This window comes from Symsagittifera roscoffensis, chromosome 2 (genome assembly GCF_963678635.1).
Source record: "Symsagittifera roscoffensis chromosome 2, txSymRosc1.1, whole genome shotgun sequence".
Lineage (NCBI taxonomy): Eukaryota > Metazoa > Xenacoelomorpha > Acoela > Convolutidae > Symsagittifera > Symsagittifera roscoffensis.
In genome coordinates, this window is record NC_087063.1 from 41,200,694 (window position 1) to 41,224,524 (window position 23,831).

At 37.6% G+C, this 23,831-nt stretch overlaps 1 protein-coding gene across 5 annotated transcripts; it reads right to left on the minus strand.

Annotated features, from left to right (window-relative positions):
- Positions 1 to 147: 147 nt before the first annotated feature.
- On the minus strand, positions 148 to 23,149 carry LOC134838922 (dihydroxy-acid dehydratase-like). 5 transcript variants are annotated; one of them, XM_063854240.1, is made up of 7 exons: positions 23,002 to 23,149; positions 19,520 to 19,653; positions 14,965 to 15,097; positions 14,351 to 14,480; positions 13,601 to 13,845; positions 1,644 to 1,941; positions 148 to 1,184 (listed from the first exon to the last, which is right to left on the minus strand). In XM_063854240.1, exons 3-7 carry the CDS (start codon positions 15,089 to 15,091, stop codon positions 272 to 274), a joined length of 1,713 nt encoding a protein of 570 aa, XP_063710310.1. In that variant the 5' UTR covers positions 15,092 to 15,097; positions 19,520 to 19,653; positions 23,002 to 23,149; the 3' UTR covers positions 148 to 271. The 5 variants fall into 5 exon arrangements, with proteins under 5 accessions (XP_063710310.1, XP_063710311.1, XP_063710309.1 ...); XM_063854241.1 differs by having other exon boundaries at positions 19,520 to 19,667; XM_063854239.1 differs by having other exon boundaries at positions 19,535 to 19,699.
- Positions 23,150 to 23,831: the final 682 nt, after the last annotated feature.

A 23,831-nucleotide genomic window follows, 5' to 3' on the forward strand; every position in this document is an offset into this window, starting at 1 on the left:
TTTTTCAGCACCGTTATACTGCTCCGATTGATACTGAAAACATATAAGCCTAAGTTGAGTAATCCTGTTAAAACTTATTTTTAATTAAAACTCACGCCTCTCCGTTTTGAAATGTGTTTAGACTTGTCCTTTTTGGAAGAAAAAAACTTGACTGTCAAAATTTGTTTATAAATAAAGGTAAGCTAAGTAGCTTGCGTATATTTAGAACCTGAAACACAGATTATAGAATATCTAGGTTTTTTAGTAAAAGTCATTTAATTTTTCTCATCCATTAAATTGGACAATCGGTAACGCAGCCTTTGGAAGCACTTTGAACGACCTTCGCAAACTTCCTCAAAGAGCCATGTTTACACTTCAAAGGGGGCTTGATCCAGTGTTCCCTTCTGTTTTCCATCTCTTCTTCTGAAATATGCACTTGAAGAGAAAGGTTGTCAATGTCAATGGTGATGACATCATGGTTTTGTACCAAAGCTATTGGACCCCCGTTGAAGCCTTCTGGGCTCACGTGACCTATGATGAATCCATGTGAAGCTCCACTGAACCTTCCGTCGGTGACCAGGGCACAATGTTGGCTCAAGTTTGCACCCACTAAAGCGCCAGTCGGGTAGAGCATTTCAGGCATCCCGTTTTTGGGACCCTCGAATCGGATGACAACAACCATTCCTTTCTTGATCTGCTGATGCTTGAAACTTTCAAGCATTTCTTTCTCGCTGTCGAAAACAATTGCCGGTCCTTTGAAAAAGTGTCCTTCTTTTCCGCTAATTTTCGCAACTGAGCCTTCTGGAGCTAAATTGCCATGCAGTAATTTCAAATTGGATGTTGCTTTTTTAGGCGTTTTGCAGCTGAAAATCACATCTTGTTTCAAATCTTCCAAACTTGGCGTGTTTGCCAAGTTTTCTGATAAAGTAGTTCCTGTAACTGTCAAGCAATCCCCATTGAGGTAGCCGTTATCCAGCAAATGCTTCAAAAAGATAGAAGTTCCCCCGACATTATGCAAATCGGGCATGAAATATTTTCCACTGGGCTTAAGATTGCCAATATAAGGAACTCGATCACTGATTGGCTGGAAATCCTTTATGTCTAATCGGATATTGGCTGTGTGAGCTATAGCCAATATGTGCAGAACGGCATTGGTGGATCCACCAATGGCGCAAACTGCAGTAATCGCATTTTCCAGAGACTTTCTGAAAAGAAAATAATACAATACTTATTGAATTGTTTCAGGCTATAATTATTATTGAAAAATTATTGCACAGTTTACCACTTAACTGCAACTTAATTAAATATGCAATTGAAAACCACTTCCAAATTTAATTCATTATGGAATTAAGTCTAAAAAACAAGAGTTCAATCGAAAATTACATTGGCTCTTTTGCTTAAAATTTAATCTTTAATGAGAAAAAATCTCTAGTTTGATAGCTTGAAAACTTGGGAAACATCAAACTATTCTTTTTTAATTGCATATCTGGGTATTTTTTTCTAATATTTAGCAAACCCGTTTAACCCATTTAAAAAAAACAATGACAAAAATGAGAATATTGCACCAGACATATTCTGACTTTTGCCCATAAATTAACTCAACTCTTAGAAACACACGGTTATCAACGCGTGAACCTACCCAGAAAACTGAATCAACTGTTAACCTGGTTATTATATCGAGGGGCTTAATGTTTCTAACTAGAAGTCTCTTCATAACGGCGCCAATTTTCAAACACTCTTTCTCCTTCTCTTCGTGCAGAGCAGGTGTGGAGGAACTGTTGGGGAGACTCATGCCCATAGCTTCTATGGCCACTGCCATCGTGTTCGCAGTGTACAGCCCTGGACATGATCCGGAACAGTCGGAGGAGATCTTGTTGATCTCGATTCGCTCCTCGTTTGTGATCAGTCCGGCTATCATCTGGCCGTACAGCTCAGATGTTTGCCCGACGTCGTAGATCTTACCTGGAAAAAGTAGCCAAAGTCAAAACCAAAGTTTTATCCCAACAAATTGTAGGCTGAAATTTAATTTAACTTCCATGAAGAAAATCGAGCATGCAGTAACCAAGTTTGGCTATGGGAACTTAATCTGCTTCTGCTTCGTTTCTCAAATTATGGTCTGAAAGTGTGCTGCCGTTAAGTATTTTAAAAATCCAAAGAAGACCTGCAAAAACTAGACTATGTATGCAGCTGTTTTCCCACTGTAAGCTTTTGTTTTACAGAAAAGGAGGGCTTTTTTCTGATCAAGCCCATGCACTTTGCAGTAGTACAATTATTTTGGATCTGCAATCATTTTTTATTTAAAAAGTAATTCATTTTTTCTAGACTTTTCACTACAGTGATAATTCTCAGACTAACTGAAGGGAGAGTTGCAATTCAGTTCAATGATTTTGTCAAACTGGTCAATTATTCATTCTAGTCCCTTTCAAAAGTTTTAAACAGAACTAAGATTGTGCCTAACTGAATAAAGTATTTGAAACGTGTTTTGACTCTGAAATTGACTCTGGCTAATTACAGAAAAAGTGTGTTTTTGGCGTTTTTAGTGAGTTTAAAACTAAGTTTAAGAGAGAAAATCAAGTTCCTCTTGCTGAGAAAAAAGTCTGCAAAAAAATGTATACGATAAAAAGCTCTCAAATTGCAGACCAAATTTAGACGCAATTTGAAAAACCCAAGGAACTCTTAGTGTAGTTTCAACTTTATGGCGTACTTTGAACGAGTTCTTATGAAAATATCAATTTCTTTTTTATGCCAATACAAAAAAAATGGCATCATATAAAACTTCAGTCAGCTAATAAAGCCAATAGAGTACAACCAAAGAAACTACAAAAATAGCCAATAATTGAGCTGTTAATTGTAAACAATTAAGGTCACCTTTCTTTCAACTTGACTTTTGACATTACAGCCAAGCTGACTCACTCGTTTCTCTCAACTTTTCAAAAACAGCATGACTTACAAGGAAATGACAAACTTTCAGGTAAAATAATGTTTCAATTTATACGAAAACTCGGGATTAATATCAACTTTTCTGAATAACCCCCTTATTAACAGTTCCCCTTTTTCTAACGTTCGCCTTTTAGTATTCCCCGTACCATGTAATATAATATCCCTATTTATGATATTATATTTACCTTAGTTTTATCCCTGATTTACTATTGTATTATTTTTCATGTACTTACTCAACTGATGCCCAACTGCATGGAACTCCTTTGACTCAACCCTTAAAACTACCCTTACTAACAATTGGTGTACTACTCTCCTCAGGTAATTTACCCAATTATTATATTGGCGCCCCGAAAAAGTTTTGATTAGCTCGTTACACTGTGTTTTTTTTATTCCCCCACAACCAAAAATTTATGGTTAGTTACTGTTTTTCCTCCCCAGTTTTTACGTCTGCGGTTTATTATATCTTGTTATAATACTTCCCCATTACAATATTATTTCATTTATTTACAGTTAATCGCAGTTTATTTGATTTACATTTTAAAAAAAAAAAGATCAATTATTGCTCTTGATTTCTAACCCATGTAAACTTTAAACGTTTCAATTGTTCATAGCTTCATTTACTTTGAATAATGTATTAAGTTATTTTCATCAATTTTCCCCTTTCAATTCGTTTTTTGTTGCTTTGCTATTCCGAGTCTTTTGTGACTCATTTATGAAAAAACTTCAGTTTTCCGACTCATTTTTCATTCCGTTCAGAGTCTTTATTGCCTTTTGCGTTCCTTTCCGAGTCTTTTCTGACTCAATGTTTCATTCCTTTCCGAGTCTTTCTCGACCCATTTGTTGTTCGTTTCCGAGTCTTTCCCTACTCATTCATTCATTCCTTCCGAGTCTTATCTGACGCCTTGTATATTCCTTCCGAGCCTTTCTTGGCCCTTTGCTTCCTTCATTGCTTCCTTCCTTCAAGTGTTTTCTGACACTTTTGCTTTCTTATTGCCCGACTCCTTGGTTACCTGATTCGAGTTCTTTTTGGACTCTCAATTTTCGTCATTGTTCTTCGACATGACATTTGTTTGAGCTTTATCTGAGCTCACTTATTCCGCTTGCTTCGAGCCTCACTGGGTTCGTGGCTACATTCGAGCTTCGTCTTAGCTCACCTTATTTTCTGCTTTGAGCCTCTCGGTTCTTGGCTACTTCCTGTCGAGCTTTACCTGAGCTCATTTCCTCTGCTGATTCGAGCCTCACTGGGTTCGTGGCTACATTCGAGCTTCGTCTTAGCTCACCTTATTTTCTGCTTTGAGCCTCTCGGTTCTTGGCTGCTTCCTGTCGAGCTTTACCTGAGCTCATTTCCTCTGCTGCTTCGAGCCTCACTGGGTTCGTGGCTACATTCCAGCTTCGTCTTAGCTCACCTTATTTTCTGCTTTGAGCCTCTCGGTTCTTGGCTGCTTCCTGTCGAGCTTTACCTGAGCTCATTTCCTCTGCTGATTCGAGCCTCACTGGGTTCGTGGCTACATTCGAGCTTCGTCTTAGCTCACCTTATTTTCTGCTTTGAGCCTCTCGGTTCTTGGCTGCTTCCTGTCGAGCTTTACCTGAGCTCATTCCTCTGCTGCTTCGAGCCTCACTGGGTTCGTGGCTACATTCGAGCTTCGTCTTAGCTCACCTTATTTTCTGCTTTGAGCCTCTCGGTTCTTGGCTGCTTCCTGTCGAGCTTTACCTGAGCTCATTTCCTCTGCTGCTTCGAGCCTCACTGGGTTCGTGGCTACATTCGAGCTTCGTTTAGCTCACCTTATTTTCTGCTTTGAGCCTCTCGGTTCTTGGCTGCTTCCTGTCGAGCTTTACCTGAGCTCATTTTCTCTGCTGCTTCGAGCCTCACTGGGTTCGTGGCTACATTCGAGCTTCGTCTTAGCTCACCTTATTTTCTGCTTTGAGCCTCTCGGTTCTTGGCTGCTTCCTGTCGAGCTTTACCTGAGCTCATTCCTCTGCTGCTTCGAGCCTCACTGGGTTCGTGGCTACATTCGAGCTTCGTCTTAGCTCACCTTATTTTCTGCTTTGAGCCTCTCGGTTCTTGGCTGCTTCCTGTCGAGCTTTACCTGAGCTCATTTCCTCTGCTGCTTCGAGCCTCACTGGGTTCGTGGCTACATTCGAGCTTCGTTTAGCTCATCAACTGCTTCGAACAACTCTAGTTCGTCTCATTTGCTACGCTACAGCGATAAAGGCAAGTTGTCCTCTGGGAGGTCAACTGGTATAAGTGCAAATTTTATTGCACAGGGATAAATCTACGGTATTAGGACAGGTAGGTAAACAGGTACATCAACTTTAGTTGTCCTCTGGGAGGTCAGCAATCACAATTCGGTCGTCTGCTAAATAGCGACAGGTAGGTAGGTAAATACGTCATCCTCAGTTGTCCTCTGGGAGGTCAACACTCATTGGTGCTAATCTTTGCACCCGGTTTTTTTGCCGTTTAAACTGGTAATTGGTAGGTAGGTAGGGTCGGTAGGCTGGTAGGACCAGGTAGGTTCTTGGACTAGCTTTAAAATCGCAGTTAATTGTTAATACCGAGGACACTTTGAACGACCGCTCAATTTTCCCTCGGAGGTAGGTACAAGTGGTAAGGTAGAGTGGTAATTGGTTAAACTTTATCCATTATTTCGCTCCTTCTTACGAGCATCGGTGGTATTCGGTATAAGTTGGTAGGTTGGTAAAGGTAAATTCATATACTGGTATAAGTTGGTAGGTATTGGTTTACGTCTCCTGGTTCAAGGTATGGCCCCATCCGGTAGAAATAAAACGACGCAAAACAATGACAGCGATCCTTCGGAACAAAATGGTACCCAAACGCAAGATACCAATCAAAACGTTCAAGAGACTGGCGTTCGAAAACTGGTTTCGCTTCGACGTCATCACGAAATGGAGATCAATACTTTGATCGACATGCTCGAAAACAACATCTACGAGGAAGAAGATGATCTTGAACTCATCAATGAAACGTTCACTGAATTGTCTCAATTCCAACAAAAACTTGATACCCTGAACGATCAAATGTTACAGGCTGGTTCTGAACACGATTTTGAAGAACATTCTCACTGGAAAGTACAGTTGAAACAGAAAATCCGAGTATTTTCAATGAAAGTGAAAAAATATTTGAAAAAACAAGTATCAAATCCTGCTACTTCTACAATTCCAAATAACAGCGCTCGAGAAAATGCTACTTCAATTTTCCCACAGGAAACCGCAACCTCCATGCCGACTGCAAACATAATGGATATACCAAACAACAACCTTATAACCATGAGCAACAATACTCAAGGCAATGCAAGAACAGCTGCCTCTGACGACAACCTTTCGGCGCCATTTCAAGGCGACCAATCATTTTCAAATCCATTTGCTAGTGATGTTCCTAACCACAGCTCACAACAAGCTAGTGCTGCAAACCCTCCTAATAACAACAATCGAGCTTTGGCAACTAATTCAAGCGACACTTCTACTACATTCAGTCGATCAGTGCCAAAACTGAAGCCTACAATTTTCAATGGCAATCCCAACTATTGGTTGCACTGGTATGGTGTATTCGTATCATCGATTCATAATTCTAATATGTCTCCAACTGAAAAGATGATCCATCTTCAATCATTGGTAACTGGCCCAGCTAAACTAATGATAGCTGGTTATGGTGCAAACGGCGACACATACGAACTAGCACTACAACGTCTTCGTGAAAACTTTGGCAATACCAATAGAATTGTCAACTCTTTTTTGCAACGTCTTGCAAATTTCAAACCTCCAAATCTGGCTCAACCAGAATCATACATGCAGTTTTCTGCTTTTCTCCTAACTTTAGTGGACACTTTTGAGCAACTTGGTTTTGTTCACGATATTTGTTCTACAACAAACTTGAACACTGCTCTGGCAAAGCTTCCCGACCCTGTGAGATTAGAATGGAATCGCTTCGTCATCGACAAAGACTACGATCAACCCTCCTTGAGACATCTAGCACAATGGTTTCAACGGTACGCACAGGCGTGTCGCGACATGCCTCCGACAGGTTTCCGAAACCAAAACAATAACAATTTTAACAATTCTTCTGGAAACGCTAAACACCCTAGTGGTTCCTGTTTCAATGGTTTTAATACAAATGGTGTAGGAAATCAAAATCAGCGCTTTAACCATCAGGGAGATCAACAAAACTCTCGTGCTCAGAATAATGTAAACTCGAATGCTTGTCCTAGTGGAGACACCTGTGGACCTCTCTACAAATGCGAGCACTTCAAAGCTTTAGACCCTAAGCAACGAAAAGAGCATGCCCGAAAAATGCACTTATGCTTTAACTGTCTAGGGAATCATAGGTTTACTGACTGCAATTCGAAATCGCTCTGTCGAACCGATAATTGTGGTAAAAAACACCACACTCTACTCCACGATCCTTCTGATACTTATGGAAAAAACCCTAGTAAAGCTGCAGTGAATCGCGCAATAGCTTGTCAGAGATCAGGTCAATCAGCTTTTGTACCAATCGAATTATCAATTGGTGATAAAACACTTTGTACCTACGCTTTCTTAGATAGTGGTAGCTGCGTAACTCTACTACTGGACTCAGTGGCAACTCAACTAGGCTTGGACGTCAACAAGAAGCACTCACTTCCCATATCTGGATATCATGAGACCAAGTCAGTTCAAGTTACATCTGTGGATGTACAAATTAGACCATACAAAAGCACATCGACTCCAATGACGGTCGATGACGTACTCACGGTAGATGAAAATAATTTGGCCCCAGTTGATATTTTTCAACTAAACGCAATGTGCAACAATTTTCCACATTTAAAGCATGTTAAATACCCGGACTTAAACGACAATAGCATATCGCTAGTCATCGGAAACAACAATCCAGAATATCATGAGATCAAAAATACCGTTTATGGCCCCAAGAATGTTCCCTGGGCTATCGAAACCCTTTTGGGATGGACATGCACAGGTCGGAACAAAACGCAATATAATTCCGTTCCATCTGTTCCGGTGAACTTCACACAAGTTCATTCACACAATAACTTAGATGAAAAATTATACCAGAAAGTTCTCAACTGGATGAAAATAGAAAACACAGGCATCGCTTCTTCAAAACGCTCGCACTCCAAATCAGATAAAAGAGCAATCGATATTCTCGAAAACTCTTGTACTTTAGTAGATGTTCACTATCAAATTGACCTTCTTTGGAAAGAGGATACTGATCTTCCAAATAACCGTTGGCTAGCTGAAAAGCAACTCAACAGCCTCGAATTTCGCCTTAAAAGTAAACCTGATTTAAGGGAGAAATACCGCGCAACAGTCATCACTGACTTAGAAAAAGGCTTTGTCACCAAAATAGATGCAAAACATGACACTGCAATCAAATCTTGGTATTTGCCGCATCATCCAGTGACAAATGTCAACAAACCAGACAAAGTTAGACGAGTCTCAAATGCTTCCAGCATTTTTCAGGGTAAATCCCTCAACTCGAGTTTGCTCAAAGGGCCCGATCTTTTGTGCAACTTAACAGGTCTCATAATTCGCTTTCGACAAAATAAAATAGCAATATCTGCTGACATAGATGCTATGTTTATGCAAGTGCTAGTCAGCCCAAAGGATAGACCTTTTCTAAGATACCTTTGGAAAGAAAATGGTAAATTAGAAACTCACGAATATACACGACACATTTTCGGTGCCACAGACTCACCATGCGTGGCTTGCTACGCAGTACGACGATGTGCATCAGACAGTAAAAACGACTTTCCTCTGGCTTCTGAAATCATTCAACGGAATATCTACATGGATGATTTGTATGTCACTTCGTCAACGGTAGAAGAAGCCCTCCAACAAATGACACAACTACGAGGATCTTTATCTCGAGGTGGGTTCAACTTGAATAAGTGGAACTCAAACAGTAAACCATTCCTGGATTCAATTGATCCAAATATTTTAGTCAGCCCTATTGATCCAACGCCTAAACATCAACGAGTTCTCGGTGTTCACTGGAATACCAACACTGTCTGCTACTTCATCGATAACAAAAAGTTTGTAAAAATTCTACGTATTGGCATTGCTACGCAACGGAAACTCCTGAAGTATACCGCTTCTTTATTTGACCCACTCGGAATAGTGGCTCCATTGACAATTCGGATTCGAAAAGTTCTCCAATCTGTTTGGTCACAAGGTGTTAAGTGGGATACTCCATTAGACACGGATAAACTTCCCGATTTCAAACTTTGGGTAGACGAAATGGAAAATTTCGAAACTGTTTCATTCCAAAGGAACTTCTTTGATAAAGAAAACCCTGCTTCAATCCAGCTTCACACGTTTTGTGATGCATCAGAATTCGCTCTCGCTGCTGTTTGCTACCTAAAAATAGTCTACAGCGACGGCTCCACATCTTTGAAGTTTATAATAGGAAAGACAAGAGTCGCTCCTATGAAACGTGTTACAATTCCCAATCTCGAGTTGCAAGCTGCAGTATATGCTGCCCAACTATCGCTCTTTGTTTCAGAGGAAATTGACCTCAAAGTTGAAAAAACTTATTTCTGGTCTGACAGTACTACTGTTTTGTATTGGCTGCGAACACCTGAAATACGACACAAAATTTTCGTCGCTAATCGGCTTCAGAAAATTTTAGACGTTTCTAAACCTGAACAGTGGTTTCACGTTCCAACTCTGCTAAATCCTGCTGACGACGGTACCAGAGGATACATTGCTTTAGAAATGACCTCAAGCTGTCGGTGGCTACTAGGACCGGAATTTCTGTTGAACGATTCTTCTCAATGGCCTTCACAGGAAAACATTCGGCTTGAGAACATTCCTGTATTCGTTACTTCATTAGAGGCTAAATTTGAGCCTATATTTGACATCAAACGCTTCAGCAACTGGAAAAGACTAATACGGACAGTTGCATACTGCTTCTTATTCGCAGAAAATCTCAAACGGAAGATCAACAAACAGTCGAAGGTCGATCTTCAACTCTTGCATCTAACGAAATCGCACTTTCTCATAATTAAAACTGCCCAAAGGACAGATTTTGTCTCTGAAATTTCAGACATCAAAAAAGAAAAACCAATTGAAGGCAAAAGTAGACTTCGAACAATAGCACCGTTTGTGGACAACTTCGGTATCCTGCGTTCTCGTGGACGTCTCACGCGTGCCCCTATCATGCTATCAGCTAGATATCCAATCATTCTCGCTGGTGAAAACCCCAATGTTCGCCTGCTGTTAGCTAACATCCATGTTCTACATTCCCACTGCGGAAAGGAACAAGCAATGGCCATAGCACAGGAAAACTACTGGATTCTTCGCTGCCGCGTCATGCTGAAAAGTATCATACACAGTTGTATACCCTGCAGAAGAATGCAACAACAAGTCGACTACCCTCAGATGTCAGATCTTCCAATTGATCGACTGCCATCAAAAAATCATTTTCCTTTTGCAACGACTGGATTGGACTACGTTGGACCTTTTCCCATCATCCTTCAAGGAAAACAATACCAAGCGTATATTTTACTGTTCACATGCTTAGTGATCAGAGCTGTGCATCTTGAAATCTCATTAGGACTATCGACAGACAGCACTCTTCTTTGTATCAGACGCTTTTTTGCCCGGCGAGGAAAACCATCGAAAATGGTTTCTGATTGTGGGACAAGTTTTGTGGGCTCCAATTCTGAGCTGAAGAAATGTCTAGACAACTTGGAAAAGAACAAAGAATTTGTGGAAAGCATCAATCAGCTGGACGTATCACTCGAATGGAAATTCAACCCTCCTGCGGCCCCTCATTTTGGTGGTTCTTGGGAACGACTAGTTCAGATATTTAAACTTTCCCTGTACAAAGTCATCGGATCAAGAACACTCTCCTATGAAACACTGGCTACTTTCACGACCGAAATTGAATCAACCATGAATTCACGACCTTTAACCAATGTGTCTGACGACATCAAAGATGATCTGCCTCTCACTCCCAACCATTTCCTTCTCGGTCGTGGAACTCCAAATTTACCGCCTGGTATCTTCAAGGACAAGGATTTATCTCTGTCAAAATCATGGAAAGCATCCCAACTACTCGCAGATCACTTCTGGAATCGCTTTCTTCGAGAGTACTTACCAGGTCAGCAGAAACGATCAAAGTGGACTTCTGCGACTTCCAATTTGCAACCCGACGACATGGTCTGGATGTTGGAGGATTTTACACCTCGTGGACTGTGGCCTCTTGCTAAAGTGGTGGAAACCTTTCCTGGACAAGATGGAATAGTCCGCTCAGTGAAGCTGAAAACGCCAACTGGATTCAAAGTTCGACCTGTGGTCAAATTGAGCCGCGTTTTCCCAGTTTCGCAGTAACCAAGCTCCAAATAGCTAACCAACCAAATAATCACGCAACTCAGCCTTCAACATATCAACTCGACAAAGATGAACAAATCTACGACTCGTCAATTCAACTAAGACAATCAGCTCAACGATAGACAAACCAAGATGAAGATGAAAAAGAACAATTTCTGGTTCCCTTATCTACTGGTTCCCTTATCTTTGTATTTTACCGTATCCTTACTATTTTATTCAATACTTTATTTGCAAGCTCTGCAAATGTGGGCGGGTGTTAATTGTAAACAATTAAGGTCACCTTTCTTTCAACTTGACTTTTGACATTACAGCCAAGCTGACTCACTCGTTTCTCTCAACTTTTCAAAAACAGCATGACTTACAAGGAAATGACAAACTTTCAGGTAAAATAATGTTTCAATTTATACGAAAACTCGGGATTAATATCAACTTTTCTGAATAACCCCCTTATTAACAGTTCCCCTTTTTCTAACGTTCGCCTTTTAGTATTCCCCGTACCATGTAATATAATATCCCTATTTATGATATTATATTTACCTTAGTTTTATCCCTGATTTACTATTGTATTATTTTTCATGTACTTACTCAACTGATGCCCAACTGCATGGAACTCCTTTGACTCAACCCTTAAAACTACCCTTACTAACAATTGGTGTACTACTCTCCTCAGGTAATTTACCCAATTATTATATGAGCCTTCTTTTAAACCATTACTGCAGATTACTTTTGGTCGCACAAATTACCCTCCTAATTTTTGAGGAAATTAACGGAAGGTTTTAACATGGGGTACTTACTATTCTCAATAGTTTTTGCAATCAGGGGCGGTTTTTTTTGTAAGGGGGGACGCTAGTTCGGCCTGTTTTTTTAAAGGTCATCTAAAAAAAAGACCATCAAAAATTTCGATTTGCTGAATGATCTCGCACTCAAAATTGTTCCAATTTCAAATGAAGTAAGCTAGTTGATAGCAATTATTAACAATGAGAACCTCAAATTTTTAAAATTAATTTTTAAAGTTGCCAGTCCCAATTTTATAAATTTTATAGTTTATCAAAAACAGTTTGACACCAGTTAAAGGCTGTCAGAACATTCGTCGCTTTGCTCTTTTGTACAAGCAGACTGGTTTCCTTTCTTTTGAAAACTTTGTAGCTCCAAATATTTATCTTCTTTCATTTTTCTATAAGCCTTGCAAATCCATCCGCTACATATCGCAAGAAAAATTTTGTTTTGCACGAATCACTTTTTGGAGATTTTTTTTTTGATATAATATTATTGATTGAAATCTTGATTTCCGATTTTAAAATCATTTTATCTTTGATCTTATTTGGAAAAATTTGGTGGTTGAATTTTGGTTTTTCTACGGTTAGTCGCGTCAGATGGGGTTTTATTCACAATGGATTGGGCAATATTGACTAGTCGGTATATGAGGATTGTAATACAAGCCAAATGTTGATGACCAATTGTGCTGTGTTCTTTTTACAGTATTATTGGGCGATAGTTCAATGACTGCTCGACATGACGCATATATCAGCAGGGGCGGATTTAGGAGGGGGGGCGGGGGGGCGGACGCCCCTCCCCCCTCACGGATTCGACCCCCTGCCGACCCAAAGGGTCCCCCCTTTGATACTTTTTCAGAAATCCATTTTTGGCCGACCGACCCTAAAATTTTTCTAAAGGCGCCTTGGGCGCCAATATATACTAACTTTGAGGGGAAGCGCGCGCCAAAAAAACGCAATTTTTTTGTCAAAGTTTTTCAAAAATTGCCCAAAAACGGCTTTTTTGACTGTTTTTTCAAAAATTATCCTGCGGCGCAGAAAATTGGAAAATTTTTTGAAAATCCGCCCCCCCCCCTCGAGAAAATCCTAGATCCGCCCCTGTATATCAGTGTTGATAAAATTTTCCAAAGTTACTTTGGTTTTTACTACAGGCAAGTATTCTCCGACTCAACCCTAGAACTTTTTCTAAAGGTGCCTTTGGCTCCTTACTTTTATAATTGTAAAGGAAAAGCCAAAAAGTTGTCAAAATTGGCACTTTGTTTCAAATACTGCCTGCTGTGCAAAAATTTTGACAAAAATCATTACTCTTGTGTTTCAGCAGAGCTGAAAACCAGCCTCTATGAATGATTTCTGCGCAGGTAGTGCTTTCTAGTTTGATTACTTTCTACAGTTTATATGTGCTTTATAGCTTAGTTACTTCAGATGTTTTTAGTTTTTCAAATGAGCCAGAGTGCACAGTTTTGGGTTCATTAAACTCGAACAACTTCGTTTACCGCGAAAAAGTCATTGCCAACAGCTTGACATCACCTACAAAACCGAGAAATTGTTTGCGTCGTTCGAACCTTTGTGCTCTTTGACGTACATGGATCCTCCGTAGATGACAATGGAGGGCCTGTTGATGCGCACTTGGGCCATAATGACCCCCGGCATGTTCTTGTCGCAGTTGGGGATGCTGATATTGGCGTCATAGTGCAGACACTCTGTCACCGTCTCCACCGAGTCTGCTATGATCTCCCTCGACAGGAGAGAGTAGCGCATGCCCTCTGTGCCCATCGAGATGGCGTCACTTATGCTGATTGCATTGAATCTACAAAAGAAATCATTGGAAGCAGGGGTGGATACAAGGGGAGGGGGGACGCCTCTTCGTCTTCTGTAGGGACTCGACTGCCTGACCACCCAAAGGGTTCTATTTTTGGTACAGTTCTACAAATTCCATTTTCAGCCGACGGACCCTAAAAACTTTCCAAGGTGCTAATGTGCACTAATTTTGAGCGGAAAGCGCACGCACTAAAAAACAGCTGGGTTTGCCAAGTTTGACACACAGAACAAGGTCTTCATTGAGTTTAGGGCTTTTCGGAACATCAAACTTTGAAGAAAAAAAACTTTGAAAAAAATGCAAAAAAAATTTCGAAAAATATCAGATTTTCAAAATACTATTTTTAAAAATCGAAACGCTAATAATTATTTCAGCGGGTAGCTTTAAAAAAAATAGGACCATCATCAAAAATGACAATAATCCTTCAACCCATTTACTTTCCCAACTTTTATCATTGAAGATCAGACGTCTTGAGAAAGTGAAATTAAGCACTCACCTCAACCCATTCATCCCGTTCTGTTCTATGCTCTTTTTCGCCCATGCAGCCAGCTGGTCCAGGTGGTTGTTGCAGGGGTTGCCCTCGATCCAGCAGCTGGAGATACCCACGAAAGGCTTCTTCTGGTCGGCTACAAAGTAGTCAAACTCAAGCAGGGAATCAGTTAACAAATTTTCAATCAGCAAACAACTTTGAGAAAGAGTTTAGACAGTTTCTCCATATTCAATGAAAATTTTAATGAAATTTCTTGAATAGCCATTTTTCATGCTTGAGTTTGCGCAAGAGTGGATCCAGGTTTTCCCGAGAGGCCGACTTCAAAAAAATTCAAACCTTTTGAAATTTTTCTTTAGTTTGACCAAATTTATTTTCTGAGTTCTCCCACAACACTACAGAGACACTGTTTTGACACATTTTTTTCACCGCAGGCTAAAAGCAAGTTAAAAAGATTGTTTTGGTCATTTTTTCACCATAAAAATCTCCTCGGGTTGTGATATCGGCACCTAAAAAAAATTAAGGATGGGTGGTCTAAATGGATGATGTAATTTAATACACGCGTGGGGTGGTCAAGGGGCCAAAATTTACCCCCTGAATATGCGTGTGGTTAATTCTCTTGCCTTCATTTAGCCCTATGCCGTAGAAGAATGTCTGGCTGGTGTTCTGTCTCGGATCGTCTGTCAACTTCACACTGTACTGGCGACAGGAATCGGTCGGGAAGTCCTCGATATCTTCTAGGGTCGACATTATCTTCTGTTTGTAAATTCAGATTAACAAAGATTGATCAAGGGAATAGTTCGAGATTGGAAAGTTATTAGTAAGTGTTTTCTGTTCAGATATCTCAGGACTCTACTTTTTGGTTTCAGTTCTTGTAACTTTTGTTCCGAAGTTTATTGCTCCTCCAGTTTCTTGCAAAACTATGTAAATCAAATCGAACTTGACAAAGTCAAATATGCTCTGAGAGATTAGTGACCAGAGTTTTATCGATAAATAAGTATAGGAGGAGTTCAATCAATGGCAAGATCAATGAGGGAAGCCGTAAGTTCAGTTAAATAAATTGGTAACTTATCTGGTGCGATTGTGAACAACTCATGAAAGTTAAGTTAAAATTTTGCGATGGTCTTTACTACTCCCCCTTCCGTGTCGACTTGAAACTACGCTCAAAGCGTAAGAAATTGTTTTTTATTTTTCGCTTTCGCCATTTTTCTCTGAACACAAACGAATAGTCCTTTGGAAACACAAAATTACAAAAACTTCGTATAAATTTTTCTATTTTTTATGCCCTTCCCCCTTCCTTTTCCCTTCCTATATTATAGTTAATGTCAGGCAATGTTAGTATTATATTTTTGAGTCGAACGAAATTTAATGAATCCAACAGTGCTCTTGTTGACTACAGTACAACCATTAACAACAGTGAAAGACAAGAACAATCAGTATAAGAGTTTCAAACTGCAGGCGTTTCAAACTATGTTGTTCCAGTTTTCGTAGAAAGTGAGGAATATGTATTATTGGGGTAGTTTTCTGTTTAAAATCGAACCACTTTAGAAAAAAAAAGTTGACAGCCTGCGGGGATGGAACCCCTAATTGCTAAGCTCGTTTCTGGCCTAAGTTCTGTAAACTTTCATTTATAACTTATTGTTTCGACTTTTGTAACGGAAGTAACGGACTATTTGTGCTCGGTGTGCGTTTTTTTTCTTCAGACAAATTTCGACTTTTTTTCTAGCAATTTTTGACGGAATTTTTAAATATCATTCGGAAGGTATTGTTGTCCTGAGCTTAAATTTGAAAAAAATATCTCACCTGTGATCATTTTTGTAAAATTATGGGGGTTTAAAGATTGCCATTTTGCCCAATTTGGGACAATTAACGCGCGATATATTTCGGTTATTAACGTGTAAACGGAGATTTAATCCGTCTTAAAAATCGTTCCAAATTGGTTGAAGGAAACTTATCTGCCATAATTGATTTGTTTTCAGGAGCCAAAATTATCACTTTGTACTTTATATGGCGTGTGGGGGTGTAGGGGCGTATTTCATTTTAATAACATTTATTTTTTCATGTTATTACTGCTACATAGACCTTAAAAGGCAGTCGGAACATTCAGGGCTTTGCCCTGATACGAGCAGTTCTGTTAATTTCTATGCAAGAACTTTGTATGCGTGGCGAATTATCAATCATTTGAAATCGAAAGTTGGCAGACTAATTGGTCATGTATATTTGTCTCAATTTTTGGGATTTAATTTGGATGTCAAAAACTTGTTGTCCTGCTATTTGATAACAACCAATTTAACACCGTCCACTTTACTACCATTTCAATACTAAACAATTTTAGTCCCAAGCAAATTAACTTCAAATTTTTAACTTAACACTAAATTTAAAGCTGCTTAAATTTTTTTTTGATTTTAATTTCTATAACATCAAAATTAACCCTGCAATTAACGCATGCATCATCTTGAAAAACTTAGTTTTTCTCAATTATAATTGCTCAAATGAGTCTTTCTAATTCTTTTAAGACTTTTCTTGCTAAATTTGTAAATTATTGACAAGTAGATGATGTAACTAAAAACGAATAAATAATAAAAAAAAAACTTTTGCTTTTTTGAGAAAAAGTTAACATAATTGTTCTGACAAACAAAGTTTTGACACTCATTTTATATTTTATTCCAGTCCTAAACAAACACAGACAACAAAATTTGTCGAATTCACAGATTCATCTAAATACAAAGCAATTTTTGTAGCGTCAGGCCACGAATTTAATTTCAAGCGAAAACATAATTTTACCGAAAACTAGGTTTGCTCAAAAAATTATACACGTATGTGTAGAGCATCTTCTAATACAGAAATTAAAGAATTGCTCGAGAGCGCGGAGAGCACACCACAATCGTGACATTTTAGCAGATGAATCAAATGCTTGAAAAGTCTGAAATCGTAAAAATGAACTAGGCGAAAAAAGAACTCAGCGAAGTTGCCAGTGCGGATTTGCCAGTATCACAGTATCAAGTGATATGGCCATTCAGTTTGCTCTTCGAATCCAAAACAAATCGACTCAAATGGCTTCAAACACACGCAAGCAGCTAGTTATAAATATGCCACCAATCCCCGTTGTTAAAATTTTCGCCGTTTTTTTGAAATTTCCGATTGCGCTGAATTTTTTTGGACCAGTTAAATGGCAGTCGGAACCTTCAAGAAATTTCCCGAGCAGTCTTTTTTTTGTGCTTGAACTTCAATTTTAAATTAAATTGCAACTTCAGTTTTTTTAAAATTATTATTAGGAGGGTTTACTAAGAGACAAGTGAACCAACAGCAATCATTACCTTCAGTTGCGAGTAGGATGCTCGAAAATGTTTCAGACTTTCTAAATTAATTTTGAATAATTTGCTTTTGAACGGCATGAAACGACAACTCAGCAACCCAATTTTCCATGAAAGAGTTCCAATTGAACGCCCTCACCCCCCGACGAAAATTAGTGAAAACGGTGAGCTGAATGATAACAACCATTTGATAAAAAAAGTGTTGTTTCGGCTATTGAAAATGGAAAAGATTTATTCGTATTTGTTTAAATTTTCTCTTTGTTTTGTTTTCCATTTAAAATTAGGTACCACAAACAATCATTGTAATGGGTTGCGTTAAATATCGAACTGAAGCCATTTCATTCGGGATTCATACAAATTTATAAAAGTTGATCCAAAACCGTAAAAAACTATCTGAAATTTTAGTCTATTGCAAGCAAGTTAAGCAATTTAGTTATGTTCATTTTATATAAAAAATTTTAGACTAAAAATTTGTTTTGAATTTTGAAAAAAATTTTGGAAGCTTTTTTTAACAACTCATTGGCAATAAAATTTATGCTATTAATAATTGAAAAAATTTTCCAGGAAACGACACTAAGTGAAGAAAAGCAATTGTATAATTTTTTTTATGCAGTCGCAATTTTTTGCACTACTTGCCCAGCAATCGGTTATCCTTGTTTCAATTGTAATTACTTTCGAATTTGAAAATTGACTTTGAGTTAACATTTTTTCTGAGAATTTTTCAAGGAGGAGGATTTTCAAAAAGAAGATTTTAGATATTTTGCCAATCTGAACACAATCAAGAATTCATCTGAAGTCAACATGATGTAACGATAGAAAAAACGGAATCAAAATAGAGCTCTATATGTCTCCTGAATAAAATTTTCTGCTTGTTTTCTTGAAACGCTAAAATCAAATGAGAAATTTGCTATCTGACCTACAATTTTAAAGCTCTTCAAATTTTACAATCCTAGAATTGTTTGTAATCATAGGTGGTACCAACAGCATAAATTTACCTAGCACCCGCATCCAGTTTCAAGCGTTAATAATTGTTTGAATTGTGATTTCAGTACCAGTCTTAATAAAATTAGTACCAGTCTTCATATAATAGTGAATTATAATCTCTCTTTTCAAAATCAAACTCTTATCATTTGAAACACATTTTAATCCGTTATTAATTTATCTATTTTTGGATACAATTATAATCGATTAATTTTCTCCCAATTTTTTTTCGTATATATTGCACAAAAAATCTAATATAACTGATTATCCTTGATTATAATTCTTTTTGTTTGCCCATTTTGTCTTGAATCTATCATCTGAATTGCTTATACTGCATGTTTTTTTAAATGTTGGTGCATATGGAAATTGTTTTAAAAGTTTTCAATTCAACTCAAACGTATATATACTTTTTTCGTTTTTTCTCCATTGGATTTGTTTCATGATGCACTTTTAAAACTTTTAACCACTAAAATACTAGCACATTGCTTTAATTATTTCATTGATTTGGCAAATTTATTTTCCACCTACCGCGGGAACCTTACAACTAATATGAAAGGATATCTATGAAACTTTAGTTTCTTGGTAAACTTTGTGTTCACATGAACCAAAGTGTGACAAGACAAGCTCACACCACATTGAATTGATTCAAAGAGTGTTTTGGATGACCTACGATCAATGATAATCGACTATAAAAGATTACAAGCTCCTGGAAAATATCGCAATTGCAATCGATTATAAATCCTGTAAATACTTAATTTTGTTAAAAATAATCAGTTATAACTGATAAAAAGTCAACATAATATTTCGTTTTAACCGATTACTTGCGCCTAAATTTTTTTTGCGGTTGCAGTCTTGCCTTTATTAATATCAAGTTATGACTAACTTTTAAGCGACTTGCCTGATTATTGATACGGTCATCGTGATTTCAGACCCACACACCTCTGATTAATTAAATTCGACTTGAGGATAAAAAACGAGTAATGAAATTGGTATAAGTGCGGTGAGGATAAGAGGGCTCTGTAAGATGTTTGCTTTTGCAATATCAATTTTAAAACAAAGAACACTAGAAAAAAATAATATTGCTTGTATATCAGGGCTAGGCCCTGATTGTCCTGAGTGCTCTTTAACGTCCTTTAACGTTTTTTAAATCATCTTAAAAAACTATAATTTTTCAAATAATTGTTTGAATAAAGGACAAATATTTCAAAAAAAGATTTTTTTATTTTCATTTTTTTCTCATTCTATCCTCCGGCATGTTATTTGGAACGCATTAATTATTCTCTGGCGCTTGTTATACAAACACATTATATTGTGCTTTATTTAGTTTTTTTGTCAGGTCAAATTCAAAAAGCGAGGTTGTCGATTATCCGATGATAATGCTGATCTAATTTATAAATACTGCGATGAAAATGACCAAATTAGCGATTTTCAAACCCCCGCATCTTTACAAAAGTTGATCACACTTGAAATGTCTGTTTGAATTGAAGCTGAAGACAACAGTATCTCTCAGGTGGTATAGAAAATTCCGTCAAAAAGCTTAGTTAAAATGTCGAAAATTGCCCGAAAAAAAATCGCCCCAAGCATAAATATGCCGCATTTTCTTCAAAAGCCGGTAGAAAAAAAAACTGGCCGAAAGGCATCTCGTTTTTTGGCAAGAGTTTATAGTTTTAAACAAATTTATGGGACAACGTCTTAAATGTTCGATCTACTTCTGGCCTTGAGACAGTTAAAAAGCTTTGAAATTGCAATCGAATTGTGGAAACTGTATTTGAATTGTCAAAAGAGCAATGCAAAAGGCGTGCGCTGTTTCGGAGATTTCCATTTTTGCCTAATTTCAAGAACACAAAATAAAATACTTTTTCATTCAACGACGATCTATAATCAGTAGCAAAAAGTTCGGACAGACAAAAATAATTAAAAAGAGCAAATGACCTTTTTCAGACAATTTTTACATGCAAACGCTAATTTTTCAGACAGAAATTCTGTTTCAATGTCACCTAAAAACTCAAATTTGCATGCAAAAACTGTTCAGAAATGGCAGGTTGCTCTTTTTATTTATTTCTGTCTGTCCGAACCTTTTGCAACTCTCTATGCTATGCAAGCCAGAGCAGTAAGTACGCACAAAACCTCAAAAGAAGCAAAGGTCATTTTTATTTTAGAAAATTATAATTATAGAGAGTTGCAAAAAGTTCGGACAGACAGAATTGATTAAAAAGAGCAACTGTCTAGACATCAACGGAAATTAAAACTGAAATAAACATAACGTCGAAAGTTCATAAACCAGAGTTTTGTTCGAAAATTATAACCACGGCGGGCAATTGCATCCAAAGCGTCGAATAGTAAACCTTGAAAGAGGAAAACTTCTGCTCAGGGTGGCTATTGTTTTTCTGCGATTAGTTTCCCAATTTTAAATGATTTGATCATCTTCACTGCCGTTTGTTTTTTTTTTGGTGCGCCCTAATCTGTTTTTTTTTCTGTGTTTCGGTTTCTAACTAATTTTGCTAACTGTTTTACAGTAAAATCTGGATGTTCATTGCAATATTTAAAAATTAGGCTAGCATAATCTTCGGATATCCAACGGTCTTGCATTTTGAGTTTGGCCTGACAAAAAATTCAAGGTTGTTCGGCTTCAGATTTTGCATGCAAAAAAGCGTCGAAAAGCACTGATTGCACATTTTAATTAATTCTGTCTGTCCGAACTTTTTGCTACTAATTATAGTAGCAACATACAGAATTAATTAAGACATAATTCTCTTTTGGACAGACAGAATTAATTAAGATGAGCAATCAGTTCTTTATGATGTTTTTTTAATATGCAAAGTCTGAAGCCAAACAACCTTGTCAGATCAAATTCAAAATGTGTGGTTGTCGATTATCCGATGATTATGCTAGCCTAATTTTTAAATACTGCGTTGAAAATCCAGATTTTACTATAAAACAGTTAGCAAAGACGAATATCAAGGAGATAAATTCAACAACAACAAATAAAAAGATTGAGCCACCCCTAAAAAGCAAACGGAAGTGAAGATGAGTAATTCATTCCAAATTTGGAAAGTGATCGCAGAAAAACATTAGCCACCCTGAGCAGTAATTTTCCTGTTTCAAGGTTTACTATTCGACGCTTTGGATGCAATTGCCCGCCGTTGTTATAGGTTTTGCGTGAAAACCCTGCTTTTTGAATTTTCGACGTTATGTTTATTTCAGTGTTAATTTCCGTTGATGTCTAGACAGTTGCTCTTTTCAATTAATTCTGTCTGTCCGAACTTTTTGCAGCTCTCTAAACACGTTGTCCGATAATTTTGTTCAAAACTGAAAAAATGTTTTAAAGTTTGAAGACGTTGTCTGATAAATTTCTGAAAAATTATAGTAGCATATGCAATATCAAAAAAATAGGATTGGTTGACCGCCCGCACCGAGCGCCCATGGATCATAATCGATTATAATGTCATAATATTGTCAGCATCTATAAAATGACAAAATAATCGATTATAATCCATTAAAAATGGATTATAATCCTAATATTTTTTATCCCAATAAAATCCATTATAATCGATTATAATCGATTATAATGAAATTTTTTCGAGCTGCTATTCATGAAATTTACAATTTTGTTCGAAATTATTTCATTTCCTGTTTAGTGAAGTTGCTACGTGTTATCTTTCATGAAATGTTACATTTCAGGAAAGATAACACGTAGCAACTACACTATTTATTATTTACCATCCCCCCACCCCCCCAGGTTTACTTCCCCATCCCCCCAGTTTATACCCCTCCCCCAGTTTACCCTGCCCCTTTAGTTGGGGAGGGGGGATAAAAAGCTTGAGGGGGCGAGGGGACGAAGTTGAGACATGGCATTTAGTAAAAGACAGGGCATAAATTCTGCAAACTTCTCGCAAAATTCGCAAAATTTTGCAAAAATAATCGAATTTAGTTCTAAAAATGAAATGGATTATAATCAATTATAATGGATTATAATGGATTTTCATTTCAAAATAATCGATTGTAATGGATTATCTTGGCAAAAATAATCGATTTCAGTGACAAAAATAATGGATTATAATCGATTATAATGGATTATAATGGATTATTTTTGTTCAGAAATAATCGATTATAATGGCTATATAATCAATTTCGTGGTCTGATTTTTACATCCGTAATGGATTATAATCAATTATTTTTGTCTCGGAAATCCATTATAATCGATTAGAATCCATGGGCGCTCGGTGCGGGCGATAAAAATGTAATCTGTCTGAAAAATCTGCGTTTCATGCAAACTTTTTCACAAAGTTTCTGTTGGTTTTTTCTTATTTCTGTCAGTTTGAAATAAAGGCCTTATTTTTTGCTTTGAGCTCGCTAAAAACTAACGCAAATGCGAGCAATTGATTTAAATACGGAAGCTGCATATTTCGAGCAGAGCCATAGAATTTGTTTTTACAAGAAACTAGATATTGAATACAGTGTATAACGCAGTGCATGTGGTGGTGTAAATGTAGTTGTATGCGTTGTGTTGTGAGCATATGGTGTGTGTAGTATATAAAACAAATGAATGTTATTGACTACGTTGTATTTTCATGCGTTCTAAAGGTTCAACATATAACCAGTTGCAGGTCAAGTAAAATACAAACTTGATGCTCGTCTGGAAATACGTCTCTCTAGAATTCCAAGCCCTAAAAAGAGCCCAAGAGCCAAAACTGTACCAAAGATGCTCAAGTTAAAAATTTTTCTTACTCCGTACTTCGGGAATTAAAGTTTTCGGGATAAGGAGGTTCAAATTTGAAGAAAAAAAAACGTACAATGACATTTTTACAGGATGCATACAAGACTGAATAAAGGTATCCAAAGTTTGAAGTTCATGTCACAAGTTGAAAATTTATCAACCATCAAATACTGAAAAATACTGAAACCACCAGCGAATTCATGGCTGCCTACACAAAAAGTCCCCCCTTTGCACTATTTTGCGATATCCATTTTTGGCTGACGAACCCTAAAACTTTTCTAAAGGCGCCAAAATATACTCATTTTGAGGCGGGAGCGCGCGCCGAAAAAACGCGATTTTTGGTCAAAAATTTTCAAAAAGTCCCTAGTAACCCCTTTTTAGGCCTGTTTTTTCAAAAATTTTCCTGCGGCGCAGAAAATTTTGTCAAAATGGGGTCTTGATTTGGGAGAGCTCAGAAAATCAATTTGGTCAAGCGCTA

Excerpts from the sequence above, each read along its gene's own strand:
- LOC134838922 (XM_063854240.1), bottom strand. The coding sequence starts at position 15,091 with ATGTCGACCCTAGAAGATATCGAGGACTTCCCGACCGATTCCTGTCGC. Across the intron at positions 14,481-14,964 it reads CGGCATAGGGCTAAATGAAG|CCGACCAGAAGAAGCCTTTC; the intron begins GCAAGAGAATTA and ends ACTACTTTGTAG. Across the intron at positions 1,942-13,600 it reads GTACGTCAAAGAGCACAAAG|GTAAGATCTACGACGTCGGG; the intron begins GTTCGAACGACG and ends TACTTTTTCCAG.